Consider the following 24,963-nt stretch of genomic DNA (forward strand, 5'->3'; position numbering starts at 1 on the left):
TGGGGGTTATCAGGAGAAAGCCTGTTTCCATGGTGTCAGCAATATGCCCCTCACAGAGCAGCCAGCAGATCTCTTCAGAAGATCTTAAAAACTGACTCAGGTGATACAACTACTTGCCACATGCACTGCCCTCTGAGCAGTGGGCTGGAGAGGGGGGGTTATATAAATTATATAAATTATATAAATTATTGTATATAAATTATATAAATTATTGCAGTTTGGGTGATTGGGTGCAGAGTTTGTCTATTGTGATGGCCTGGGCTTGGAGTGGGGAGAGGTGGGTCCAGTACTTAGTTGTGTTTGCTTTCTGTTGTGGGGGTGGCAAATTCAGAAGTGCAGGGTCCCTTCATGATCGTGACAGTCATGCCCCTTCTAAGATTAGAAAATAATCCTATGATTATGCAATAATGAGGAATGCATTGCAACAACCAGTGCAGATTTCCATGTGTTGCTTCCCAGATAAATCTATTATTTTCTGTGCACATACATGGGCAAATGCCTTGAAGTACTTCAATACATTCCTTTGGTATGTTTTAAGTTGTGCTTCCTGTGAAGTTCCCTTGCACATAACAGAACTTGCAACTTGTTCTCTTGAAATGGAAGCCTGGCCTGTCTTTTCAGTGTTCCTCTGCCCTTGACTTTGGAGCACACAGTGGCTGAAAAGCTCCCCTTTGGAGCTGAAGATGGCAGCTACTCTGCTGCAGAAACAGGAAAGGATCTCTGACTCCAACCCCAGACCAATACACCACTCTGCTCAACGGGTGCCTTTTAACATATGCCACCCACTCTGATGTGGGAAACCTGAATGGAGATTTAAGTGGCATAAGATTTTGTATCAGCAGAGTTGCACTGCAGCGTTGTAGTGGCATAGCTTGTTTGGGACAGAGCACCTGAGACCCTCCAGTTTAACTCCCAACAGCTCAAGCTAGCATGTCCAACAATCGGGGTGATGGGAGCTGGAGTCTAGCAACATCTGCAGGGCCACAAGTTTCCTGTCTCTGTATGAAGTGGTGGAGATGTATCTTAAGTTACACTAACACAGAGGTGCCTTTGCTGTAGCTCACAAACTGTCAGAATTCGAGTACAGTCATACCTCGGGTTACAGGCGCTTCAGGTTGCGTTTTTTGTGGTTATAGACCTGCCAAAACCCAGAAGTACCAGAACGGGTTACTTCTGGGTTTCGGGGGTCGCACATGCACAGAAGCGCTAAATTGTGCTTTGCGCATGAGCACCGAATCGCAACCCACACATGCGCAGACGTGCCACTTCGGGTTGCAAACGTGTATCCCGCATGGATCATATTCACAACCCAAGCGTCCACTGTATAGGATTGTGTCTAAAGTGTACAAACTAATAGATGCAACAGAGTAAATTCCAGTGTACAAAATGACAACATGTTGGAAAAGAAGTTTTCACCATCACCACAAAGGCTCCCACAAAGTAGGCCTAGCAGACCTCTCTTCTGGAAAGAAGTGCCAGAGGATGCATTAAGGACTCCCTTTGCTAAATGGAGTCCACACCCAAACAGGACAGAGAGCCAAACAGCCCTCATCTACTTCTGAGGGTTCCAAAGTCACGTGGCCACCGCCACTGCCTTGGACTGAAGCTTCCAATGGCCCTACAGCCCACCCAGTCAGATTTTCTGAGAGCCTTCCATGACTCATGTTGCAGTCCGTTGCACACTCTGGAGGAGGCTCTTTGGCCCTGCCAGCAGTCAAGGCTGGGCTAAAGGTCAAATTGACTCAGCTCAAGGCAGCTCTCACCAACCCCCAAGGAAGCACATGGAAGATTCAAGACAAATAAAAGGAAGCCCTTCTTCACACAGCTGTGGAACTCACTCCAATAGGAGTGGCAGAGATGGATACCAACGTGGATGGCTTTCAAGGAACATTAGATAAACTCACGGTAGTCGATGGCTATTATTGATCGCTACACTCTGCCTCCATGGCTAAAGGCAGAAACTGCTGAAAACTGCAGGAGGGGAGATTTGCTAGGGTGCTTGCTGTTTTCCCATTGGGGGAATCTAGTCAGCCACTGTGAGAACAGAATCCTGAACTAGATTGCCCACGGGCGGGATCCAGCAGGCTCTCCTTATGCTCTTAGATGGCCAGCAAGGGCAGGAGGGGAGGGGGCTGTTCTGGCCCTGCCTGACGTCTCCCTCCCATGGGGGCCTCTGGTAGCAGAGGCTACGGAACCAGATGACGCCCCCTTGCCTCCGCCCGCCTCTGCAGCTACTCCCATAGCTGTCAACTTTTCCCTTTTCTTGCGAGGAATCCTATTCGGAATAAGAAAATTTCCCTTAAAAAAAAGGGAAACGTTGACAGCTATGAGCTACTCCACTTGTCCATAGCTCTGGCCAGCGGGTGCCAAGGGGCCAGAGGAGAGACGCGTAAGGGAGGCCACCTCTGCTCCCGGGGTCAAAGTCCACTCCTCCGTCATAATTTCCCCCTCGGGAAGCTGCTGAGAAGTGAGCCCGCAGCCACGCTCCCGGCCTTAGCCTGGTGCACGTGGGCGCGAGCCCCGCCCCCTAGGCGGCAGTCGGCCAATCGGCACCCACCAATGGGCGGTACCCATCACGTGGCGCGAAGGTTTAAATACCCCTCGGCGCGGGCGGGGCGGGGCGCGTGGGCCAGGCTGCGCCATGGGCTCGCTGCAGGTTCTGAAGCTGGGCTGCCTGCTGGGGCTGGCGCTGCTGCCGCTTCTCTGCGGCCTCCTGCCCGCCGTCCTTCTCAGCCTCCGGGGGGCTGGCGGGACCGGTGAGTGAGGGCGAGAGCAGGGCAGACCTGGGCGGGGGTCGCGGCTGGGCTCCTTTCCCCCCTCCCTATCTCAGCGCTCGCTTCTCTTTCTGCCTCCGCAGGCTTCTTTGCGCGCTGGCGGGGCGTCCTGAGCTGCGCAGCCGGTGGCGTCTTCCTGTCCGCTTGCCTGCTGGACATCGTGCCGGACTCGCTGGCCGACCTGCGCGAGGACCTGAGCCAACAGATTCCCCCGGTACCGAGCGGGGAAGAGTAGGGCGGGGGATCAGGACACTGTGACCGGGCCCGGAGGGTTGGAGCCGCATCACGGGCTGCAGCCCCCGAATAAAAAAATGGGGAGGGGGGCTCCAGCGAACATCTTGCTGGCGCTGCTGGTCGCCGGAGTCCCGCTGGCCCTGCCCGCCCAGCTTTTGCGAGACAGCATGTGATGGGGCTGAGCTGACTCACACGCTCCGAGGTGGAGGGAAGAGACCGCGAGATGTTGACTGGACAAAGGCCTGAGTTGCTCTCAGATTTGCCCCATGCCCTGTGGGAAAGGTTAGGTAGTTTTCAAATGGCTGCTTACCTCCCCTCCATATTAGGCACACCAGGGCTGCCCTGTAACCTTCTGAAAGCAGTAGCCAAGCTTTCCTTTCACTGAAACATCTCCTGTTCAATTCCCAAGATAGGGGTTGATGCAGCCCTGGGTAAGAATTCGCAGGAGCCCAGAGGCTCTGGAGCTCCTTTGGTGGTTTGGCCCTCCTGGCTCCAGGGGAGACGCCCTTGGGTGGGCGTCGGGGCCTCGAGGGAACAGTTTCTCTCCTAACCTGATGGTGTCTCCCTTTTCTTCCCTGCCCCACAGCTGGACTTCCCGATGCCTGAACTGGTCCTGGCGCTGGGCTTCCTGCTGGTCCTGGTCCTAGAGCACATCATCCTGGCCTGCAGCGAGCAGCAGGGGGATGAGGCCTCCCTGCCCCTCTTGCCTTGCCCCTCTCCCCCACACGGCGAAGAGGGCAGCCTGGCTGAGCAGCAGCAGCAGCCACGCTTGGAGGCGGGAACCCCCCACTGCCACACGGGGGACACCAAAGCACCCTCGTCCTTCCGCTCCCTGGTGCTGACCCTCTCTCTCTCCTTCCACTCAGTGTTTGAGGGCCTGGCGGTGGGCCTGCAAGACACAGAATCAAAGGTCCTCCAGCTGGCTGTGGCCATTCTCCTCCACAAGACCATCATTGCTGCCAGCTTGGCCCTGCTGCTGCTCCAGAGCCGCCTCCCTCTGCGCTGGCTGGCAGCCTCCATCGTCACCTTTGCGCTGATGTCCCCCCTGGGTGTCGGGCTGGGCATGGCTGTGATGCATAGTCCTGATGCAGGCGACAGTCCCACCATGACCCGGAGTGTGCTGGAAGGCGTGGCTGCCGGGACCTTCATGTACATCACCTTCCTGGAAATCTTGCCTCAGGAGCTGAACGATCCTGCCAGACGCCTGCTCAAAGTCCTTGCTGTGCTGCTGGGTTTCTCAGGGATGGCTGGCCTGCGCTTCTTGGGCTGAGGGCCAGCAGCTGAGTGGGATGCCCTTCCCTGCAGAGATGGACGCTGGCAGGCTCGGCTTCCCAGGAGGCAGCTTTTTAGAATGAAGGGGTGGTGGCTTCTCTCCTCCCTTTTCCCCCCTCTTCCCAAGCGGACACTGATAGGCTGTGCCTTCAAATGTTTTTATTAAAGATCTGACCACTTTATAACTCTTTGGAACTAAGGCCTTTCTGGTTCTTATTTGCTCTTCCACCTCACCCAAATTCCTGTGACAGTAAGACTCACGGCATAGTTCTGTTCTTTGCTCAGGTGATAAGAAATTGCTTTGGTCTTTCCCCTCAGTCCCCCACAGCAATTGGGAAGACAGCTAGGAAAGGGGAAGGGGGGCAGGGTGTGTGTGGAGACCCAAAACCAGATAGGGCCACAGCACCCTCTGCTGGGAAGATATGTAGGCAGCTGCCAAATATAGCTTGGTACATTTACTGCCAACCTAGCAGTTCGAAAGCACCTCCGGGTGCAAGTAGATAAATAGGGACCGCTTACCAGCGGGAAGGTAAACGGCGTTTCCGTGTGCAGCTCTGGCTCGCCAGAGCAGCGATGTCACACTGGCCATGTGACCCGGAAGTGTCTCTGGACAGCGCTGGCCCCTGGCCTCTTAAGTGAGATGGGCGCACAACCCCAGAGTCTGTCAAGACTGGCCCGTACAGGCAGGGGTACCTTTACCTTTACCTTTACTTTTGCTGGCTGTAGCTCTTAAGAGGGTCTCTGCCAGAGAAACTGGTTGTTTTCATTGCCCACTACCGGATCATTTTAGCTGAAGGTGCTGCTGTGGTTTGAACCTGTGACCTTCTGCATGCAAAGCAGCTGCTCCACCGTTGGGCCTGTGGCCTTTCTCCAAAGGCCTTGCTTCTGACATGTTTTCAACTAACATGGGGAAGTTTGCAACCAGTTACTAGCTGGAGAAGATGCTATACTTGTTTCTGAAACCAAAAAGGCAAAGGGTGCAGATACCTGAAAGGAAACATTTCTAGCTGGGCAGCATGTGCAAGCAGCACCTCATGAAACTAGGTGAGATCAGAGAGTTTTGCTCAGCTCTGACTCTTTCCTTGAAATGGAAAGGGAGCCATTTGTGCCTTGATAGACTTTTGGCAGAGTTGGGCTCCTGTCAGCATGAGATGATTGAACCACTGGCAGAAGAAGAGTGCGGGGGGAGCACACTGCCCCCAGAAGCGCAATCCCGACAGGGTGCCATCCTGGCTCCCCCTTCCCCCCCGCGTGCGCTGGGTGCCACACCCCTGGGACATGCGCCATGTCCCTGCAGGTGGCACGTCAGCTCCGCCCCCGCCTGCTCTCTGCCCCCCCCCACGCCGGAGCATAAAGCTCCGCCGCTGGATTGAACTGTAGGCGCGTCAAAACTGTACACTTACTAAAGGTGTTGCCAAACCTACATGTGTACCTGACTGCACTTTATGTGGCATACATTATAAGAGTGATATCTGGGATTTCAAACATGGAACTCCCTTGCCATGTAGTGGGGGGTATATTGTACTGTAACTTAAGTTGCTTTATTACCAGACTTTTTTAAAAAATCACAAATTCCACTACCAATTTGGACTTTAAAACAGCAAGACGATAATGGTGAAATGTGGGTTAGACAATGTTACTGTTAGAGTGGATTTGTAGCTGGTTGACTAACCAAAAGAATGCTCACCAACAGTTCCTCCTCATCCTGGAAAAGTGACAAATGGGGTGCCACAGGATTTTTTCCAGGGCCCAGTGTTGTTTGATATTGTTATAAATGACTTGAATTAAGGAATAGAGGTGGTGCTCATCAAATTTGACATCAAACTGGGAGGCTAATACCTCATAGACTCATAGATATGGAAGGGATTCCAAGGGTCATCTAGTTCAACCCCCTGCAACACAGGAATGTCAACTAAAGCATCCATGACAGATGGCCATCCAGCCTCTGCTTAAGAACCTCCAAAGGAGGAGAGTACACAACCTCCTGAGGGACACCATTCCACTGTTGAATGATGGGAAGAAAGTTCTTCCTGATGTTTAGTCAGAATTTCCTTTCTTGTAACTTGAAGCCATTTGTTCATGGGTATAGGGCGGTATATAAATTTGATAAATAAAATAATAAAACATCTCCCCTCCAGGCAGGAGAAAACAAGCTTGCTCCATCTTCCACGTGACAGCCCATAGGATATTTGAAACTGGCTATTGTATCTCCTATCAGTCTCTTTTCCAGGCTAAAGCTACCCATCTCCTTCAAATGTTTCTTATAAGGCTTGGCTTCCAGACCCTTGATCATCTTGGTTGCCATCCTCTGCACAATAGAGAAAATCTCAATAGGGACAAATGTACAGTTCTACACCTAGCAAGGAATATTCAGTTGCACACTATATAGAATGAGGGACATCTGGCTTGAAAAGGAGCGAGGAGTCTTGGTAGATCAAAACCTTAGCATGCATGAGTTAACAGTGTGATCCAGCTAGTGCAATACTAGGCTGCATCAGCAGAAATCTAGTGTCTAGATCAAGAGAAGTAATAGTGCTGTTCTATTCTGCCTTGATCAGACCCCATCTGGAGTCCCGTGTTCAGTTCTGGCCACTACAATTTAAGGAGCATATTGAGAAGCTGGAACATGTGCAGAGGAGGGCAACCAAAATGATCAAGGGGCTGGAACCCAAACCTTATGAGGAACAGTTGAGGGAGCTGGGTATGTTTAGCCTGGAGAACAAGAAACTTGAGAGGTGATATGATAGCCATCTTCTAATATCTGAACATGGGTGTTCAGGGGACACAGATGGTGCTGTGGTCTAAACCACTGAGCCTAGGGCTTGCTGATTGGAAGGTTGGTGGTTCGAATCCCCGCAACCGGGGTGAGTTCCCATTGTTCGGTCCCAGCTCCTGCCCACCTAGCAGTTTGAAAGCACGTCAAGTGCAAGTAGATAAATAGGTACCGCTCCAGTGGGAAGGTAAACAGTGTTTCTGTACGCTGCTCTGGTTCGCCAGAAGCGGCTTAGTCATGTTAGCCACATGACCTAGAAGCTGTCTGTGGAAAAACGTCAACTTCCTCGGCCAGTAAAGTGAGATGAACACCGCAACCCCAGAGTCGTCCGCGACTGGACCTAATGGTCAGGGGTCCCTTTACCTTTAATATCTGAAAGGTTATTACATGGAAGATGGAGCAAGTTTGTTTTCTGCTGCTCTGGAGGATGGGACCCAAAGCAAGTGACAATAAAAGAGATTCTGATGAAATATTAGCAATAACTTTCTGAAGGTCAGAGCTGCCAGAACATTTTGGGAGCAATGGGTTCCCCATTTACAGAATCAAAATGTGTTTGTATAGCAAATACAAAAAAAGGCAGGGATGGTGAAGGACCACTGGCCTGTAGACCATGGTTGGCCCCCCAGGCCAAGGTGGCATCAGGTATCATTGGTCATACATACAGGGTCCAGCCCAGGCCAGGTGCTTTCCCACTGCAACCAAGATGGCAGCAGCTGGTGACATCACAGCTTCTTCCTCACATGATCTGATATGATTATCAGGGATGGGACAACTGGTATCCCCCATCATAACACTGGGCTGGGAGAAAGGTTTAAACCACTCTGCTGTGCTGAGCATGAAAACCACTCCATCCCTGCTTGATTCTGCTAGATGTGTGAGGGGTGATGTGTGCAAGCATGTGATGGCCAGGCTCAATGCTAGTCTCTGGTGGTGATGCAATGGGTTGACGTGGTCCTGTTCAAGTGCCGCTCAGGCTAAGACTTGCATTTGTGCTAGCAATTGGCTAATGAACAGGTGCATAATGACGTGTTAGCATAAAGCTGGAGTTCTTGTTCCTCTCAATTCCGTGTCTACACGTAATCCCTTTTCAGTGAGGGCAGCCACTCTAAGCCAAAAGTTTGCCTCCTCTTCAACCAATATGTACACGTCGCATTGCTGAGCATAGCTAAAGGAATTGCATAACAGGCCATGTGCAGTCAAATGAAATGAGCGCCTTCATAACAAAGGTGCTGCATCTCTAAGCCAGGATTTCTACATGTCAGGCAAGAAAATGCACAGAAATACAGGCTTATTGTTATTATTAAATTTGTATACCACCCTTCATCTGAAGAGCTGTGAAAGGGGAGAAGAGATTAAAAAGCTGAGCTGCTCCTTAGAATCATGGAATTCATAGATGACCTCAGGGTCATCTAATCTAAATCTCAGCAATGCGGGAATATCAACTTCTTTGGCAATCACTCGCCAAATCTCAACTACACCACACATCACAGCCTTGCTTACTCTTCGTGAGTGAACTTGAACAGTGAATGGGCTAGGGTTAGTTCAGTTTAGAGCCACAATACCAAGGTTCATCTTATATTGTTTTTACTTTCTGTCTGCTTCCCTTTTATTCCTAACAAAGTCTCCTAAGTTGACTGCTGAAGTGGGTCTGTTTGCCATAGAATTCCCATGTGCCTAACTGCATGGCATTCAGGTTACTGGGTTTAGGATCAGTAGCCCATAAGGAAACAGAGATGCAGTTGGTCTCAAGAGTTCCTGGTTGAAGGGGGGTCTGTCAGGGAAATGAGCTAGCTGCTTTGATCTTGGACAAAGAAAAGGAAGCTGGAAGCTAGCTAGCTCTGCTTTCCCCAGCAATTTGTGTGCTTAGGTTTGACTGAGAAGTGCTAGGCCACTGGCTCAAAACATTTTTAAAAAGTAATTGTTTTAATGCATCCCAGTTTCTTTCCCATTTGGGGATGCAGGAGTAAGTGGGGAGGGCGGCGGCAGGCACCGGAGATGAAGGCCCCCTGGCAGCACTGCAGGGCTGTTGTGCTGCAGTTGGGCAACGAGGGTGATACAAGAGTTTGGCTCCAGCCGCTCGGCTGAGGGACCAGCTCTTCACAATAGGGGGCACTTTTCGAAAAAGGCGCGGACATCTCTCTGGCCCTCAGGCGCTGTTCTTGAGGGGGAGACGAGGGAGCCGCAATGGCGGGAGGCGGGGCCAACAGGCGAAGCCCGCTCTGGAGCGCGAGGCCAGGGCGGCCCCTCGCGGCATCGCTATGACGACGAGCGTAGAGCCACCGAGCCTCCTCCTGCCACCATCTCTCCTCCTCATTGGCCGCCCTCCTGCCGGCGTGGGCCAGTGAGCAGCTGCCACACTGCAAATCCGGCCCCGTCTCCTGGAGGGGCGGGACTTCCGCCTCCTCTTTAGCTTCCCGCTGAGGCGAGAACGAGAGAAAGCGAAAGTCGCCTCAGCCGCCGCTTTCTCCGGTTCGCTCTCCGTATTCCTCGCCTTTCTCCCCCTCTCTCTCTCGCTCGCCGGCGGCTGGGCCTCATGGAGGCGCTTCTCCTCGCCCTGCTCCTCGCCCTTGTGCCGCTGCCGGGACGCGCCTCTGACGTGCTCGAGCTCAGCGATGAGGACTTCGACAGCGGCCTGGCCGACCGCAGCGTCGCCCTCGTCGAGTTCTACGCCCCATGGTGGGTCGGAGGGAGAGGAGGAGGGCGGGCGGGGCGGGCAACGGGGCCAGGGCGCTCATGGGGGGCGGGGCGGCGAGGCCCCCGCTGCTTCGGCTCTGCGCGCGCAGGAAGAGGAGCGGCACGTTTCTCGTGCGCGCGCCTCCCACAGGTCCATAGACAGACGGGGAGAGGGAGCTTGGCAGGCCGGTGGATCCCTTCGTCGCTGCCGCTGCCTTAACTGGCGCGGAGCCGAGAATGGGAAGAGCGAGGGAGGAAAGGAAGGAGGGAGTCCGCCTGCCGATCTGCCTCTCGCCGCTGCCTCTTGTCTGTCAGGCCTGTGGAGGTGAATTCAGCGCATTCCGGACGCGATATCCGCGCAAGCCTCTACGCGATTCGCCCGGCCGCCGTGAAGGGCAGCTGGTTTGGGTTGGTAGCGGCCTCTTTGTCGGGCGGGGGAAGCCGCGGTGGCTCCGGCGCTGGTGCCGCAGCCGGTTTTGAAACTGCAGCCCCCAGGCTACACCGGGGCAAGTGCCTGCGGAGGGCGGGATCTTGTTGCCGTGGCTGCTCCCGGTTGGCTGCTCCGCTGGGCTGTCACTATCAGGGATTGGCTGTTTGGTCCCCTGGGAAGTGCCCGCTACCTTTGCGGAGAAGTTGCAGCCATCAGGGCCTCTTATCGGCAGAAACGGAAGGGTTGGGCGCCTGCTAGCTTCCGGTGGATAGTTGGTTCTTGGGTGAACCGTGGGTGCTGCCCTTGTGAGAACGGCTAAGCCTCCTCGCTCTGTCCGCTTCATGGGGTTGATGGGGCCACTATTAGCTTGTGCTTTTTGCGGGAGCGGGGTGCCCTTGCCAAGCAAAATGGATGATTCATGGTGCCCAGCTCACTGGCTTCAAGTGTCTCAGTGATCCTTGATCCAAATGAATCTCAGGATAGTGTATACTTGTAATAAAAGCAAAACATGGCCCATCACAGAACAATAAAAGACAGTTTAGCATAAATTCCCATGGTATGAGACTTGGTACATAAGGCCAATACTTTGCTGAAGACAATCAGGTTTGATAATTGCCAAAAAAGGAATTTGGGAACCATATTTATGCCTCCATGTGTTCTATGATTTGAGAAAGGTGAGATAGAAATTCAAGAAAGTAAATGAAATGCCTACATTTTGTAGGTTTAATGCAAGTATTCATATTTTAGTAAAGATCAAATTGTGTATTCATTAATACAGAAAACCCTCCTTTTGAATGGTGCATCTGGTAGGGGCAATGATTCACTGTAGAGAAAACCACTCAAAATTACAAGCCAGCTAAATGCTAGCCTACTGAAGGCTGACCAGAGATGGGAAGCTGCAGGTCTAAGCCTATGCTGGGTGTATGGAAGAGGAGACTTCCGTTGTCTAGCAACCCACTTGATTTCTGTGTTGAGCACAGAGGAGAGACATTGCTCCATCCCTCCCATCACACTTGCATAGAACTCACAACTGCTATGAGAGAAGGATCTCAGGAAATCATGAGAGGCAGACAAAAAGGAGGTCAAGAGCCAGCTTCTGTCTAACTTGGCTTGTCCCTGTTTTAAGGCCATCAACTACCAGCTATCTTCTGGGAAGGATCCTCGTAACTCTCTGTGTTCTACCATATTGCTCATTCTTTTCCCTTGCCCCCATGGATAGTGATGTTAATTGTACTATGCCTCAAAAGCATTCATCGTCTGGAAGGCAGGATATTAATAATCACAATAAATAAATAAATTATGGTTGTCTGTGCCAGACTAATACTTGCATACAAGGATGGCCTAATGTGCTTATATCTAGATTATGTCACATTAACCTATTTATTCAAGAGTATTAACTTTTTTAAAACAAATTTAAATTTAAAAACCCTGCACAGTTTTAGTCATTGATTTTTATCTGACCTGTGCGATCTTGGGCCAACAACAGTCCTTGCTGATGAAAGAAAGTGGTATGCCAACCATGCATTGAACTTCTAATCTTGCAGGTGTGGACACTGTAAACGCCTTGCTCCTGAGTATGAGTCTGCTGCCACCAGGCTAAAGGGAATAGTGCCACTTGTGAAGGTTAGTTTTGTAATGTGCTACTGCATGAAGCTCTGCAGAAAAGGGACCTTTTCATAAGTTAAATTGTTTGACTACTGGTAGTGGAGTTGGGAGTCAGTTCCATTGGTGCCTGTGTGAATGTGGTGGGGAGTAATGTGGGATAAAAAGCTTTGAATCTATGTCTGCTGTTCTTTTGATCAAAGTCCCTGGAGGTATAGGAAGGGCCTCTGTTGGTGTTAGATGGGAATGTTTGGATGAGGATGTTTGCATGCATCTATGCTGTTGGCAATGTACAGACTGGATGGTTGTTTTTTTAGAGATGTCACCATTCTTTACTGTGGAAAAGGCAAACCCTGCTCACATTCTCTTTAAGGTTGACTGTACAGCAAACTCAAACACCTGCAACAAGTATGGAGTGAGTGGCTATCCAACTCTCAAGATCTTCAGGAATGGGGAGGAGTCTGGTACCTATGATGGTCCAAGAACAGCTGGTAAGGAACTGTCGGCCAGGCTGTGGGTGCTGGAGGAGCTGGTTAATAGTCTGCAGCAGCCCTGGCACAGAGTGGAGGGTTATTGCATGCATGTTCTGCTTGTAGACCTCCCAACATCATATGGTTGGGCTCTGTAAGAACAAGATGCTAGACAATATGGGCTTTTGTTCTGATCTAGCTGTAGGGCTCTTCTGATTGAAGCCTTCATTTAAAGGGTATTTGTGTAATGCCTTGTATAGCCTTGTATATTGGATGTCCCCAAAGCAATCCCTACATGCAGCCTGCCACTAACTGTGCCAAACTTCTCTCCCCAGATGGAATTGTGAGCCACCTGAAGAAACAGGCTGGGCCAGCCTCAGTTGCTCTCCGCTCTGATACTTTTGAGAAATTCATCAGTGAAAAGGATCCTGCTGTGGTGGGTAAGTAGTGGGGGGATTTTGGGTGGGGGAGGTGATCAGATTTCTCCCCCCCCCCTGAGCCTTCACATGCTAAGATGTGGAGGGGGGTCGCCAGTCTTTCTGGAATTAGACATCATAGACTGCAGTTGTTAGCACAGGATCTCACAGAGATTTGAACTGGCAGTGCAGAGTTAACTCTTCTGTTCCAGTCCTCTTAACCTGATCTCAGTAGTAAAAATGTTCAGATAAAAACGTTCTGCAGTGTTGATTTGAGCCACTCCCAGCTTCAAATATTAGAAGCCGGGGACTGGTCTCCTTGGATGCAATTTGCAGGTTCTTGCATATGGCTCACTGTTTTTGTGTCCAGGTGGGATAGCTAAACTGCTTCTGCTACTCTTCTTTCATATGGAGTCCTTTGCCTTTTATGATGTTCTGCAGGTTTCTTCAAGGAGTTGTTTGGTGATGCACATTCAGAGTACATGAAAGCAGCGAGCAACTTGAGAGACCATTACCGCTTTGGGCACACGAGTGATGAGGATCTAGTTAAAAAATATGAGCCAGATGGCGAGTAAGTAGCACATGGGCCTCTATTCTCCTGATTGGTCTACCAAAATATAAGAATATAAGACACAAATTTCAGAAATGCATCTGGGCATAACAGCTCTGCCTGGCTTCCTGTTGCTCCCCACAATGAATTTCCCCCACTTGTATAGCAAGCTGTTTCTGATGGATAGACCACTGGTTCTCTTTGGACTGAGCTTGAGCAACACTCAAATGGCTTGCCAGTATAGGCAAGCCGTGTTCCTAGCAACTGTCTTTGTAAAATAGTGGTTGTACCGCGGTCCTATGCAACACCCCCCCCCCCCCCCGCCAACACTCAAGTCCCTGCTGGGCTGCTTCCTGCTTGTTTTTCCTGCCACCTGAAGGGAGCAGGCAAGTCAGAGCTTGAGGTGCTTGCTGACTGTCATTCAGCTTTTCCTTGGGGAGTTGGTTAAGCAGCTGAGACACCTGCTAGCAAATGTGGCTGGAAGCCCATGTTGAAAGAACAAGGGAGTCCTGTTTGTAAGCCAAGCCCTAGCAAGAGCAGAGCCTGTTTGAGGGTGATGTGTGCTTGGTTCACTGTCATGTTGCACCGATCAACTTTCCACAGAGGCATTATCCTGTTCCGTCCCCCACACCTGGAAAACAAGTTTGAGGACAACACTGTGCGATACACAGAGGACAAGATCACAACTGGCAAGATCAAGAAGTTCCTTCAGGAGAACATGTAAGTGTATGGCAGCTTCTCTCCTCCCAGTCTAGAATGAGTGTCTGTGTCTGTCTGTGTCCGCAGTGTGAGATCCACATGCTAACGTGATTTGGGGGTTCCTTCTGTTCTTTAGCTTTGGCATCTGCCCACACATGACGGAAGACAACAAAGAGCTGATCCAAGGCAAGGACCTGCTGGTGGCTTATTATGACGTAGATTACGAAAAGAATCCCAAGGGATCCAACTACTGGCGCAACAGGTGAGAACACAGCAAGGACTATCCTGGGAAAGTTAAATGAGTGAGGTTGGAGAGACCTGCAAGCCACTGATATGTTCTGACCCCACTGTCACAGGCAGTATGTGCCTGACCTGCCAGTTGCTGGGAATCATAGGTGGGGAGATAACTGCTGATGCTGCAGTTGGGTCCTGCTTGCTGGCTTCCCGCTGGGGCAGTGGTTTTAAACCAGTGTGCCACGGTACCCTGGGGTGCCTTGAATGATGGTCAGGGTGCCTCCCTCCCTCCTCTAATGCTCTCTCATGTCTCTGCCTCCCAAAGGCTTGTGTGACTATTTGTTGCAGCATCCTTGACTACAAGCTCTGCTAGTTGCCAGAAGCTGAGGTGGCCTCATAGTAAGTAAGCAAGCAAGCAGGTGAGGGAGCCTAGCCAGCCAGTTTGCCAGCCCTTGCTGTTGGGAATGAACAGACAAGTCCTAGGCCCCTGTGGGTCAAGGGAGGCAGCTCAGAGACCTGCCCAGAGAACTCAAAGAAGAGGAGAAGAGGCTGAGAAAACACTCTGTGAAGGAGCATATTTGAAAAGAGTGAGAGGCTGCCAGCTCTGCAGGCAAGGGGTGATATAACTGGGCTCCTGAGTCCCACAGGGGTGTCACAGAAAGAATATAGTTGGTCAAGGGAGCAGTGGACTCAAAAAGGTTGAAAACATTTGCACTGGAGCAGCTGGTTGACCACTGGGAGCAGGACACTTTGTCTTGATCTAGTGGACTCATATGTGTGTGCCAGAGGCCATGCCTCTTGTGGCTGCTCTGTAGCCCAAACAGAAGGGCTGCAGCAGTTCCAGCATGTGGACATCCCCCTCCCTAGGAAGAGTGGGGGCAAGAAGCCAGCAACAGTATAAGCTGTGGAGGTCCCCCATCAGCAGTGAATAACTTATGGAAGGAGACTGGGCAGTGACACTTCTGCCCATGGCCAATCATTGATCACTTTGGTGGCTCTTTGAGGCTGCTCCAAGCACACTTGATCCTTTAGCTATAGAATTTGGGACTGCTTTGACTTGAACACATCACCACCTCTGCCTGAGCCAAGGTACTTCCGAAATTGGCTCTTAATTAATTGAAATGATTTGCTTGCCTTCATGCATGCCTTGAAGAGGACAGGTGTGCTGTGACTCCCGATTATCTTGGGCTATCACAAAAAAGTTTTGTTATTGCTTTTGCAGAGTGATGAAGGTAGCCCGGAGTTTCCTGGATGCTGGACACAAACTCAACTTTGCTGTTGCTAGTCGGAAGACCTTCGGTCATGAGCTCTCAGAGTTTGGATTGGATGGCTCTACCACCGATGTTCCTCTTGTTGCCATCAGGACAGCTAAGGGAGAGAAATTTGTCATGCAGGAGGAATTCTCGTAAGTGGAGCATTCGTTTATACTGCAAGGGTGCACACTGCTTCTGGGGTGGTTGGAGTGGGGACATCCCACTGCCTGTTCCTGAGCAATTCTGAGCATAAAGCATCATAGGCCAATCCAGGACAGAAAGTCTTCTAGTGACTTTAAAGGGGGATTACAAATTTGGGAAGGACTGGTTGAAACAATTCTCTTGTTTGGTTTGCAGCCGTGATGGGAAGGCCCTGGAGAGATTCCTCCAGGATTATTTTGATGGAAACCTGAAGAAATACCTGAAATCTGAGCCCATCCCAGAGAACAATGATGGGCCTGTGAAGGTGGGAGCTGCTGCTTGTTCTGTCTCATCAAGGGTGGTGGGAGCCTTGGGCCCCTTCAGATGATATTGGACTTCCATCAGCCCTACCCAGCGTTACCCAAAGATAAGGGATTATGGGAGCAATAGGTCAACAGCAGCTGGAGGGCCCCCTACTCCTAGCTTAAAAAAAACTAGATCTCGTAAGAATAACTACGTGGGGCTGCCCTTGAGACTGACCCAGAAACTCCAGCGGGTGCAGAATGCTGCGGCGAGACTCCTTACAGGGTCCTTGCATACGGGGATCACATTCACCCAGTGCTATACCAGCTGCACTGGCTCCCGGTGGAGTACAGGATCAGGTTTAAGGTGCTGGTTTTAACTTTTAAAGCCCTATATGGCCTAGGACCCTCATACCTACGAGACCAGCTCTCCTGGTATGTCCCACAGAGGACCTTACAGTCTTCAAACAAAAAACACCTTGGAGGTCCCGGGCCACAGAGAGGTTAGGCTGGCCTCAACCAGAGCCAGGGCTTTTTCGGCTTTGGCTCCAATCTGGTGGAATGCTCTGCCACAAGAGACTAGGGCCCTGTGGGACATCTTTCCAAAGGGCCTGCAAGACAGAGCTGTTCCACCAGGCCTTTGGTCAAAGGCATAGCCTGACCCCCTCCTTTGGTAATTCTTCACAGAACTCTAGCCCAATGGTTGCCATCAATTTGATTTGAACTGATTTTATAATGAATTGATTTTATAATGCTGTATTATTTTACTGTTGTTAGCTGCTCTGAGCCCAGCTTTGGCTGGGGAGGGCGGGATATAAATACAATTTATTTATTTATTATTATTAACCAAGAAGGGGACTCCCCTGTTGTATTTTGGGTCATGTTGCAGCAGGTGGCAAGGTATGACTGATGTGCAACACCCCAAAACATTCCATATCAAATTCCAAAATGCCCACAAATTTCTCCACTTTGTTCTAAGTTTCATGCAGTTTAAATAAGATTAATGTGCACATTTATTAACTTCAGCTCTTTCTGAGCTATGTCTTGAGGCTGTAGCTTTCCCAGGGTGGCTGATGTTAATAGCTGCTGGGCAGTTTCATCAAAAAACACGAAAAAGACAAATTGAAATTACAAATTGAAATTGGGTTGAACAAGCCCAAAATTTGAAGTACAAGGAAATCTTAAAGTAGCTATATTTTCCCTGAATTAAGTTTAAGTTTATATGTTCTTGATGCATACCAAAACTGTTTCTGGACACCTGGAATTCAGGAATTCAATTCATAGATGGGAAACAGGCAGATTTGGATGTGATCTGTATATTGATTGAACTGCTGGGAAAATGAGAAGCTTCCTGCATATTATTCAGCTTGTAATAACACTAAAATTAGGCACAGTGTGCATTGGGAACCTCCACTTTTGAGACTGCATGTTCTCCCCCCAGGTGGTTGTGGCTGAGAACTTTGACGAAATCGTGAATGCTGAGGGCAAGGATGTGCTTGTGGAGTTCTACGCGCCTTGGTGTGGCCACTGCAAGAACCTGGAACCCAAATACAAGGAGCTTGGAGAGAAGGTATGCCCAAGGGGTGGGAGGAGGATCTGAGTGCCTGAGTGTCTCTCTCCCTTAATAGAGGTCCCTGTTCATAGGTGACCACAGAGAAGGGATCTTACCTGCAGGGGCCTTGATACTGTGTATTTGAGCAAGGTTCTCCTGGGTGTGGAATAGCCCCTAGGGGACTGGCACTGCTCTGCTATCATGAATTGACTGCTTCTACCAGTGTGAAATTGCTGATTGGATTATCTTTCAACAGCTCAGCAAAGATCCCAACATTATTATAGCCAAGATGGATGCTACAGCCAATGATGTGCCTTCTCCCTATGAAGTGCGAGGGTAAGAGAATTATGCTTGGTAGCCACTGGCTGGTTCTTGCCTGCCCTCTGCTGTCACTGATAGAGTAGCTGTCCTGCAGGCACAGTCTTGGGCCTTTTAGGAGGAGTCCTTTGCACCCCACCCACACCTACATTGTGTGCTTGCACTATGCCACCTAGAAGAATGGCTGCTGTATGGAGGCTTATGCATGTAAACACCAGGCATATTTCCTCCAGGGCAGTCATTCAGGATACCACTGAATGCCCTGCTGAGTGGTCTTTCTTTCTTTCTTTCTTTCTTTGTTGACAGCTTCCCCACAATTTATTTTTCGCCTGCGGGGAGCAAGCAAAGTCCAAAGAAATATGAGGTGAGTTCATGCTTTTACCGGGTTTCCTAGAGTAATAATAAGCAGCTGCAATGAAGTGTTCTTTCTTTTGCCCATTAATCCTAAAATATGGCAAGTGGCATAAATGATCAAGTGGAATGTGTTGAGGGTGCTGTGTGTGTGTGTTAGTGATTGGAACTTAATGCTTTGAGCACTGCTGCACTTTGCCTGACTTGTGTCTTCTTGACAGGGGGGGCGTGAGGTGAATGACTTTGTCAGCTACCTGAAGCGGGAGGCCACTTACCCACCCATTCTACAGGAGGATGAAAAACCCAAGAAGAAGAAGAAGGCGCCCAAGGAGGATCTGTGAGCGGGGAGGGGGGCTTGGTGTCATCATCGCCCTTGTCTGCAGAAGAGCCCATGGCCACTCCTGGAGGTGGGGCCCTGTGGGGCAGTCTAAGCTGTTGGAAAGTGAAGCCACATTGAGCAGAGGGGACCCAGCTGCTGCTGCTGTTCTGTTTAATTTCCTGCCCCCTCATCTCTTAACTGCACTGGCCTTGAATGCCCTGGACTGGCTGATATTTGTGGGTGGGGAGGGGGAGGGTTTGTTTTCTAATTTTTTGTACATTTGAAGAAGTGAATCAATAAATGACCCCCTTAGGCCCCAAGTTGCCTTTCTGTGATGTTGGAAGGGGAAAAACTTCTCCCTGTCTCTTTGAGCGGGATACATTTACCTGTTTCTGGTACTTTGCTAACTTGGGAGGCTGCTCTGCCAGATAACTTTTGTTCCCCATAGAAGTTACTGAACAACTCAGCTGTCCTTGAGAAGTTTGCATGTTGATTTTAGCTTGGGATAGCCTAGCTCTGCAGAGGAGCCTAAGCAGCATTGTCAAATGAACATGTAGCAGATTGATAACATAACTGATTGATACGAAGTGAAGGGAGATGTCATGTCTGTTTAAATGATCTTCACAAAATGCAATTTTTTGTATAACTTCTCATGTGGAGAATCTCTGAGAGATGTGGTAGGTGCCAAGCTTTAAGCCTGTGTTGACAAAGACCTGTCTCTGCAGCCACTAGAAACTTTGAAAACAAAGCAGCATAAGCCAGGCAAGATTAAAGTATTCCTTGAAGAAAAGGTTTCTAGCAAAGTTCCTACTGCCTTGGGTGTGAGTGTCTGAACAAATGTCAACTGGAGTTGGACAGGCTAAGTGTTAGCATATTGAGATTGTCTTATCTAAAAATCAAGACTACCCACCCTCCAGTTTTTCCAATCTAAGGCACAAGAATATACCAAAGATGGCTGCTCTGGTTGTGGATAGCTTGAAGTAACTTTAGGCTGCCACAAACAAGTTGCTACAGAAGGATGGGGAAAAGGGAGCACCCTCGCCCTGCTTTAAGTGTTTCTTTTCAAATTGCTTTCAGCTAGCAAGATGTTGCAGAGCAGACTTGGACCAAAACATAAGAGGAACATACTGTAAGCTGGGCCTGTTCTTAAGCTGTACAAAGCTCACTCCAAGAGCAAGCAGTTGCAGAAACACTAGAGCCCCCCTGCGCTTGCTGTGAGGAGTTGCAGGTGATGCTGCCCTCATCATCTCCTCTCGCCACAGCCCCTCTGCCCAGCATTCTGCTCAAAGTTCAGGATTTGAGCCTTGATGTGGGAGAGCTTGTGGTGCAGATACTCGCAGTGCCTCTTTTCTTCTTGGTAGTTAGGATACACCTGCAGAGAAGGAAACAGTTCAGCCACCAGGGGGAAAGAAAGCACCCCCATCCCTGATGCCAGCCTGGGTTACTCACCTTTTTGAAGTGCCTGTATTCTTGCAAAATCTGATCTTCTAGGACCTGTAACCCAAGAGAGCTAGTTCAGCCCAGGACCAGGCAGGGAAGGTCCCTTCCCCTTTGTTCCCTTTTGTTCCCTGGAATGTTGTTACCTTGTACTCCTTGGTTCCTTGCTGCATTCGCCTAAGCCTTGTGCCCAGCTGGGCAAACCTCCTGCTCACACTCCCAATCCTGGCATGGAGGTGGCGGTATGTAGTGTAGTCTGCACTGAAGTCCTCCTGGTAGGCTCGGTACTGCTTTACTGAGCAAATGGGGACATATTTCCTAGTTTCAAAAGACACATTACGTGAGTCAGAAGATGGAAAGGGAGAGCCTCCTCCTTTGGGGAATTTGACCCAAGGCTGGGAAGGCCAACAGCAGCAGCCACCGCTCCAATCCATCTCCCACATCAGGAGTAGAACTTTTTTTGGTCCCAAGGACTGTGTTCCAGCATAGACAGTCTTCCAGAAGCTCCAATTGGTCCCTAGGCATGAGATCCCCACACCAAATGTACAACAAGGCTGGGCACCAGTGAAAATGATGCTGGTTCCCAAATGGCTGAGGCCTATGAAAAATGCCCTTGCCTTGTGTGCAGTGCAGCTAAATACTTACAAGTAGTAATTGAGGTTTTCCTCTGAGGTGCTGGCATGGTCTGGGGAGGGAAAAAGGAAAAGCTGAGTCATTGTGGTGGCAGCAGTCACCCTGCAGCCCTGCATTGGACACCAGCATCTCCCACCAGTATGTGTTGCTCAATGCTTTCCCAGGCTCATTCCATCTGGATATTTTGGTCTACACCTCCAATCAGCCCAACTGCTCTGCAGTCCAAAACACCGGGAAGGTTAGGAAGATTGGGAAGGTGGTTCTAGACAGCTTTTTAGGCCCAAATTGACAGTACAAGTACCTCCTGGTTTAAACCATTCTGCCTAACTGGGAAGGCTGAGCTTTCCATTTTGCTCAAGGTCAGGAGCAGATTGCAGAGGTTCCAGTTGCCATCATATTTGATGTTTGTGCTGGGAGTGCATCTGCCAAACTCCTCACCTGCCTGCCTCTCCTCCTCCCCTGGCCACTCGACCTCTGGTGCTCTATGACTTCCTGCTTCAGGTTCCTCATCCGAGCTCTGAACCTCTCCTATGATGTCGCTGCAATCGGTCTGGGCCCTGCTTTTCACTGCTGCTGCAGGCTGCATTTTGCGTCCCCACCAGCTGCTCTCGGCTCCTGTAAAGTGAGGCCCCTGCCATCTCCTGGATCTTGGCCCAAGTGCAGCTCGGAGAGGTTGTAGTCTCTGAAAAATAATATCCACACTTCACTCTTTCCAGGCACAGTTCACTTTACACTTTAAAGCACTGTGTCTGAGTATGGCAAATGATAAGCCCTCTCTTACAGTCTAATCTGCCAAGTGGATACTAGGAACAACAGGATAATGATGGTTCCCTCTAGGCAGGAAGACCAACTGAAAACCACCATGCAGTAGCAGACACACACAGGCAGGCAAATTCGAACAGCAGAAATGGAAGACAAGAAAGTCTCCCCCTCCCCCTGTGCCCACAGGAGCCTGCTATGCCTGGGAATTAGAGAGGCTGCCCAGAGGGGGTGATGCAACCACAGCCTTGCCATGGCATCATCGGCTGTCGCTGCTACTGCTCTGAATTAAAGCACCACTGTTGCAGGACTCACCGCTCTTAAAGGACTACCACCTTGAGAAGGAGCAAACTTTTCAGATGGAGGGCTTGGGAAGGGCTTGGCCAAAGTTTGCTGGGCCTCTTTCCTGCAGAAGTGGAAGGAGAGCTGTTAAAAGCTGACCATGGCAGAGCAGAATAGTGGGAACAACTGTGCACCCACACATAAAGAGACAGGATTATGCTAGAGAGGGAGGGGGAGAGAGAGAATGAGGACTAAGACCACAAGGATCCCCTATCCCTCCCCAGTAGTCTAACTCCCAGACTCATTGCTCTACCTGCGCAAGTGCTCAGATGCTTCCTGGTGCTGCTGCAGAGCACCTGTCCAGGCCTCCTTTCTAGGTTGCAGACGGTCTTCTTTCAAGCTGTAACTTCTTTCTGGGGGGCTCAGCTGCCCCATCTGTGGGGTAAAGGGGTGGTGAGGGAGGCTCCAGCAAGGTGAGGAAGCCCAGTGGCCTCTCCCAGACCTACCTCAGCCTGCAGCTGTGGCCTCTCCAACAAGCCCAACAGCCTCTTAGCCCTCTGGTCGCTTCCTTCCAGCACCTGCACTGGTGGCCATGGGGGCTCATTGGCTGAGGGACTGCTTTCATTGCCTTTCCCACTGGGGCTCTCTGAGGCTGCTTTCCTTGGCAGGAGGGCGCCAGTCTCTACAGTGCAGAAAAGTAGAAAGTCAAGGCAAAGGGAGTGAGGGAATAGAGCCAGCCTTTGCTGTCAATAGCTCAACCCCCTCCCCAATGCTAATTGCAGAAGACAGTTTCCATTCTTCCTCCACAGTGATTGTCTATAGCAACTGAGCTGAAATTTGGATGTTGCACTTCAGATCCCCTTATTAAATTTGTATACCACCCTTAATCCAAAGATCTCAAGGTGGTTCACACATGGAAGGATTTCATGAATCCAGGGTAGCTTTATACTAGTTATAAGGTTTTTGTTAAGATACCAAACTAAACTGTTCCATTATGATCACGTTAGTAAAAACAGTTTGCTGGGTGGTTTTAAAACAAGTTCCACTGCTTCTTAGGATATATACATTTTAGGTTAGAACCAGAGACCTTTGAATGGCAGCACTCACAAATTGTTCCTTTCAGGAAGTGGGTAGCGGGGAGAGGTGGTGGCAATTTGTGCCAATTCCCCCTTCAGCTCCTACCCAAGAACCCCTTACTGCCCCTTGTCCCTCTCTCCTCACCTGGGTTTGGGAACGCAGCTGTTGCTCTATGGCAGGTCGACCTCTCTACCCCCCATCTGGACTGGGAGGCCTCCACAACCATGGCACAGATGGTGATCTTCTCCTGGATGGCTCCTCTGCCCTCTAGCCACCTGGGCAAAGAAGAGCAATGTTCAGGGAAGCCTCCCCCATTCCCACCCTCCCAGGTAAACAGCCTTTGGGCTGGGCCAGCTCACCTGGTACTGGCCTGGCGGACACAATCAAAGCTGGCCTGCGGCTGCTCCTTCGTATAGCGTGAGAGGTAGAAGGTGAAGCGGAAAGTCCGGGGGTCACGACGGCCGGCAGTGGCACCGCAGGGCACCTTCAGATACTGGACAGCATAGAAAGAGAAGAGGGGGGATCTGGTCTGGCCCCTTTGCCTCAGGGGCAGGGCCTGACCCTAGACATGTGGCTGGGGGCTGTTTCTGTGGCTGTGGGGCCTGGCTCTGCCTGGGTGAAAAACACTGTGGGGCAGTGCATTTCCAGCGGTCAGTCTTGGCCCTGCGCAAGAAGGGAGTGGGCGGGGCTCCCCGTACAGAGCAGCGAAGGCGCGGCTCCTGCCCGCCCCGTCTCTTTCCCTCTTCCGTTGCTACTAAAGGGGACTTTCAGCCCGAAAAAGAAGCGACTTTCGACGGGGCGGGCTGCCCCATTCAAGCGCCAAGACAGCAGAGCATTCCGCGGGGAGGAGGCCGCAGCCAGGCTCGGTCTGCCGCTCGCGCGAGACTCGTTAGCCGCCTTGCAGAAAGCCGCGGGGAGCTCGTTAGCAAGCAGGCGGCGCCCACGGCGATAGCAACGGCCACGGCGCCCCTCCGTTGCCCAGCCCCAGCGATGGGACCCGACAGGACCCCTGCCCAATGCACGGCGCTGGGAAATATCCTTACCCCTTGGCTGCCCTGGAAGGCGATCACGGGACGAGGCGCCGCCACCTGCAGAAAAAAAGCGGGCAGTGAGACCTGTCCTCCCGCCAAGTGACCGGCCGTCCGGCAATCGCTTCCAGCCCAGCCCGTTACCTGACACCGTTGGTAGGCGAGCAAGGCCTGGAGGGCCGAGTCGGTCAGTTTCACGTGGAAGAGGCTGAGGCGGGCGCCCCGCGAGCCGGAGCGGTAGGAAAGGCGCTCCGTCGCCCGCCGCGGCATCGCTGGAGTGAGCGGCTGTGGCGGCGGCGCCTGGGCGGGACTTGGGCTCGACGGCGGGGCGGAGCCGCTGCTCCTTGCTCGGCAGCCGCTGCTGCTCCACAAACCGGTGCGCGTGCCCAGCCCGGGATGCCTGGCCAGACCTGCCTCCGTTTGGGGCGTGGGGAAGGCCCGGAGCCAGAAGAGACGTCTGAGCTTTAGTCTGCCGTCCCGTCCAGAAGAAGGGCGCCGCCGATTACCCACCAAGCCCCTCAACAGTTTGCCCCGAGGAAGAATGGCCGGTCCGTTATCCAGGGCGTCGGGGGAGCCGGTCCCCCAGACATTGTCGCCGGTCCCCAGACCGGAGATCCCTGGGCTGGGCCTCACTTTGGGCCGCGGGCCTCGCATCTAGTCCAAAGCCCGCAGCCGACCCCGGACGCATGGCCACGTGCAGCGGGGCCACGTGCTTCTTGGGATTCTCCACTAAGCCTCTTAGAGCCCCGCAGGTCACCGGGCAATAATCTGGGACGGGGCAGCATCCCCTAACAACCCCTAAGACTGTCGGATGCGCCTCTTCGGTTGAGCGGCTTCATAGACGTTTACTTCTGAGCATAGGAGCCACCTCCTGGCGCCGAGGGGTGTTCAGCGCCCCCCAAAATATTTGCGGGGGCCACCGTCCCCCGCAGTTGATGGGCACTGCTATTCAAATAGTGTGCATGCACCGCATCATGTGATCAATTATGCGAGCGGGGCTTACCTGCTCCCCCAATGTTTTATTGAGGTTGGCACTTCTGCTTCTGGGTGGTCTGTTCATACATGAGAGAATTGGGAGGGAGGGCAAAGCCAACCTCGTGCTCTCAGAATCTAGCCTGTCAGGAAATGGGGAGGAACCCATTCATCCACGAGAGGTATTCCCTCTTAGCGCAAGTCTTTGGGGCCTTGCGTAGTATAAGAGGAAAACCCCTTTTCCGTCGTATCTGGGTGAACAGCGGGTTGCTGCTCGCCGCCTCTTCTGTTATAGACGCGAAGGCACTTACTTGGGTTTATTAAGGCAGCCCAAAGGGAGGGGCCCCGCTTGAGATGTGGGAGGGGGCCCTGCTGATCCCTGCTAAACCCAGCCGCAGCCTGACGCCCAGAT

The 24,963-nt window shown here is 51.4% G+C and overlaps 3 protein-coding genes across 3 annotated transcripts; 2 read left to right on the plus strand and 1 right to left on the minus strand.

The window, feature by feature from the left end:
• Positions 1 to 2,635: 2,635 nt before the first annotated feature.
• On the plus strand, positions 2,636 to 4,475 carry LOC309356413 (zinc transporter ZIP1-like). Its single transcript, XM_081887850.1, has 3 exons — positions 2,636 to 2,756; positions 2,858 to 2,988; positions 3,595 to 4,475. Exons 1-3 carry the CDS (start codon positions 2,642 to 2,644, stop codon positions 4,276 to 4,278), a joined length of 930 nt encoding a protein of 309 aa, XP_081743976.1. The 5' UTR covers positions 2,636 to 2,641; the 3' UTR covers positions 4,279 to 4,475.
• A 4,971-nt stretch (positions 4,476 to 9,446) lies between these two features.
• PDIA3 (protein disulfide isomerase family A member 3) lies at positions 9,447 to 18,683 on the plus strand. The gene is made up of 13 exons (XM_081888309.1): positions 9,447 to 9,729; positions 11,701 to 11,779; positions 12,132 to 12,249; positions 12,564 to 12,668; positions 13,086 to 13,215; positions 13,798 to 13,914; positions 14,030 to 14,155; positions 15,350 to 15,532; positions 15,738 to 15,846; positions 17,265 to 17,393; positions 17,632 to 17,711; positions 18,000 to 18,057; positions 18,266 to 18,683. The coding sequence occupies exons 1-13, from the start codon at positions 9,587 to 9,589 to the stop codon at positions 18,383 to 18,385; spliced, it is 1,497 nt and encodes a 498-aa protein (XP_081744435.1). The 5' UTR covers positions 9,447 to 9,586; the 3' UTR covers positions 18,386 to 18,683.
• A 631-nt stretch (positions 18,684 to 19,314) lies between these two features.
• Positions 19,315 to 24,233, minus strand: ELL3 (elongation factor for RNA polymerase II 3; the record flags this gene model as incomplete). Its single annotated transcript, XM_081887517.1, has 11 exons — positions 19,315 to 19,857; positions 19,947 to 20,118; positions 20,446 to 20,485; positions 20,872 to 21,115; positions 21,508 to 21,598; positions 21,788 to 21,909; positions 21,981 to 22,156; positions 22,696 to 22,826; positions 22,911 to 23,044; positions 23,595 to 23,639; positions 23,724 to 24,233. The coding sequence occupies 11 exons, from the start codon at positions 24,231 to 24,233 to the stop codon at positions 19,654 to 19,656; spliced, it is 1,869 nt and encodes a 622-aa protein (XP_081743643.1). The 3' UTR covers positions 19,315 to 19,653.
• Positions 24,234 to 24,963: the final 730 nt, after the last annotated feature.

The sequence above is a fragment of the Podarcis melisellensis genome (genome assembly GCF_964234715.1).
Source record: "Podarcis melisellensis genome assembly, chromosome: 14".
In the NCBI taxonomy this organism is placed as follows: domain Eukaryota; kingdom Metazoa; phylum Chordata; class Lepidosauria; order Squamata; family Lacertidae; genus Podarcis; species Podarcis melisellensis.

Bases quoted from the DNA above. Each gene is read 5' to 3' on its own strand.
- LOC309356413 (XM_081887850.1), top strand. From the start codon at position 2,642: ATGGGCTCGCTGCAGGTTCTGAAGCTGGGCTGCCTGCTGGGGCTGGCG. The intron at 2,757-2,857 runs GTGAGTGAGGGC...CTGCCTCCGCAG, and splicing joins CCGGGGGGCTGGCGGGACCG to GCTTCTTTGCGCGCTGGCGG. The intron at 2,989-3,594 runs GTACCGAGCGGG...CCTGCCCCACAG, and splicing joins TGAGCCAACAGATTCCCCCG to CTGGACTTCCCGATGCCTGA.
- PDIA3 (XM_081888309.1), top strand. From the start codon at position 9,587: ATGGAGGCGCTTCTCCTCGCCCTGCTCCTCGCCCTTGTGCCGCTGCCG. The intron at 9,730-11,700 runs GTGGGTCGGAGG...CTAATCTTGCAG, and splicing joins GTCGAGTTCTACGCCCCATG to GTGTGGACACTGTAAACGCC. The intron at 12,669-13,085 runs GTAAGTAGTGGG...GATGTTCTGCAG, and splicing joins AAAGGATCCTGCTGTGGTGG to GTTTCTTCAAGGAGTTGTTT.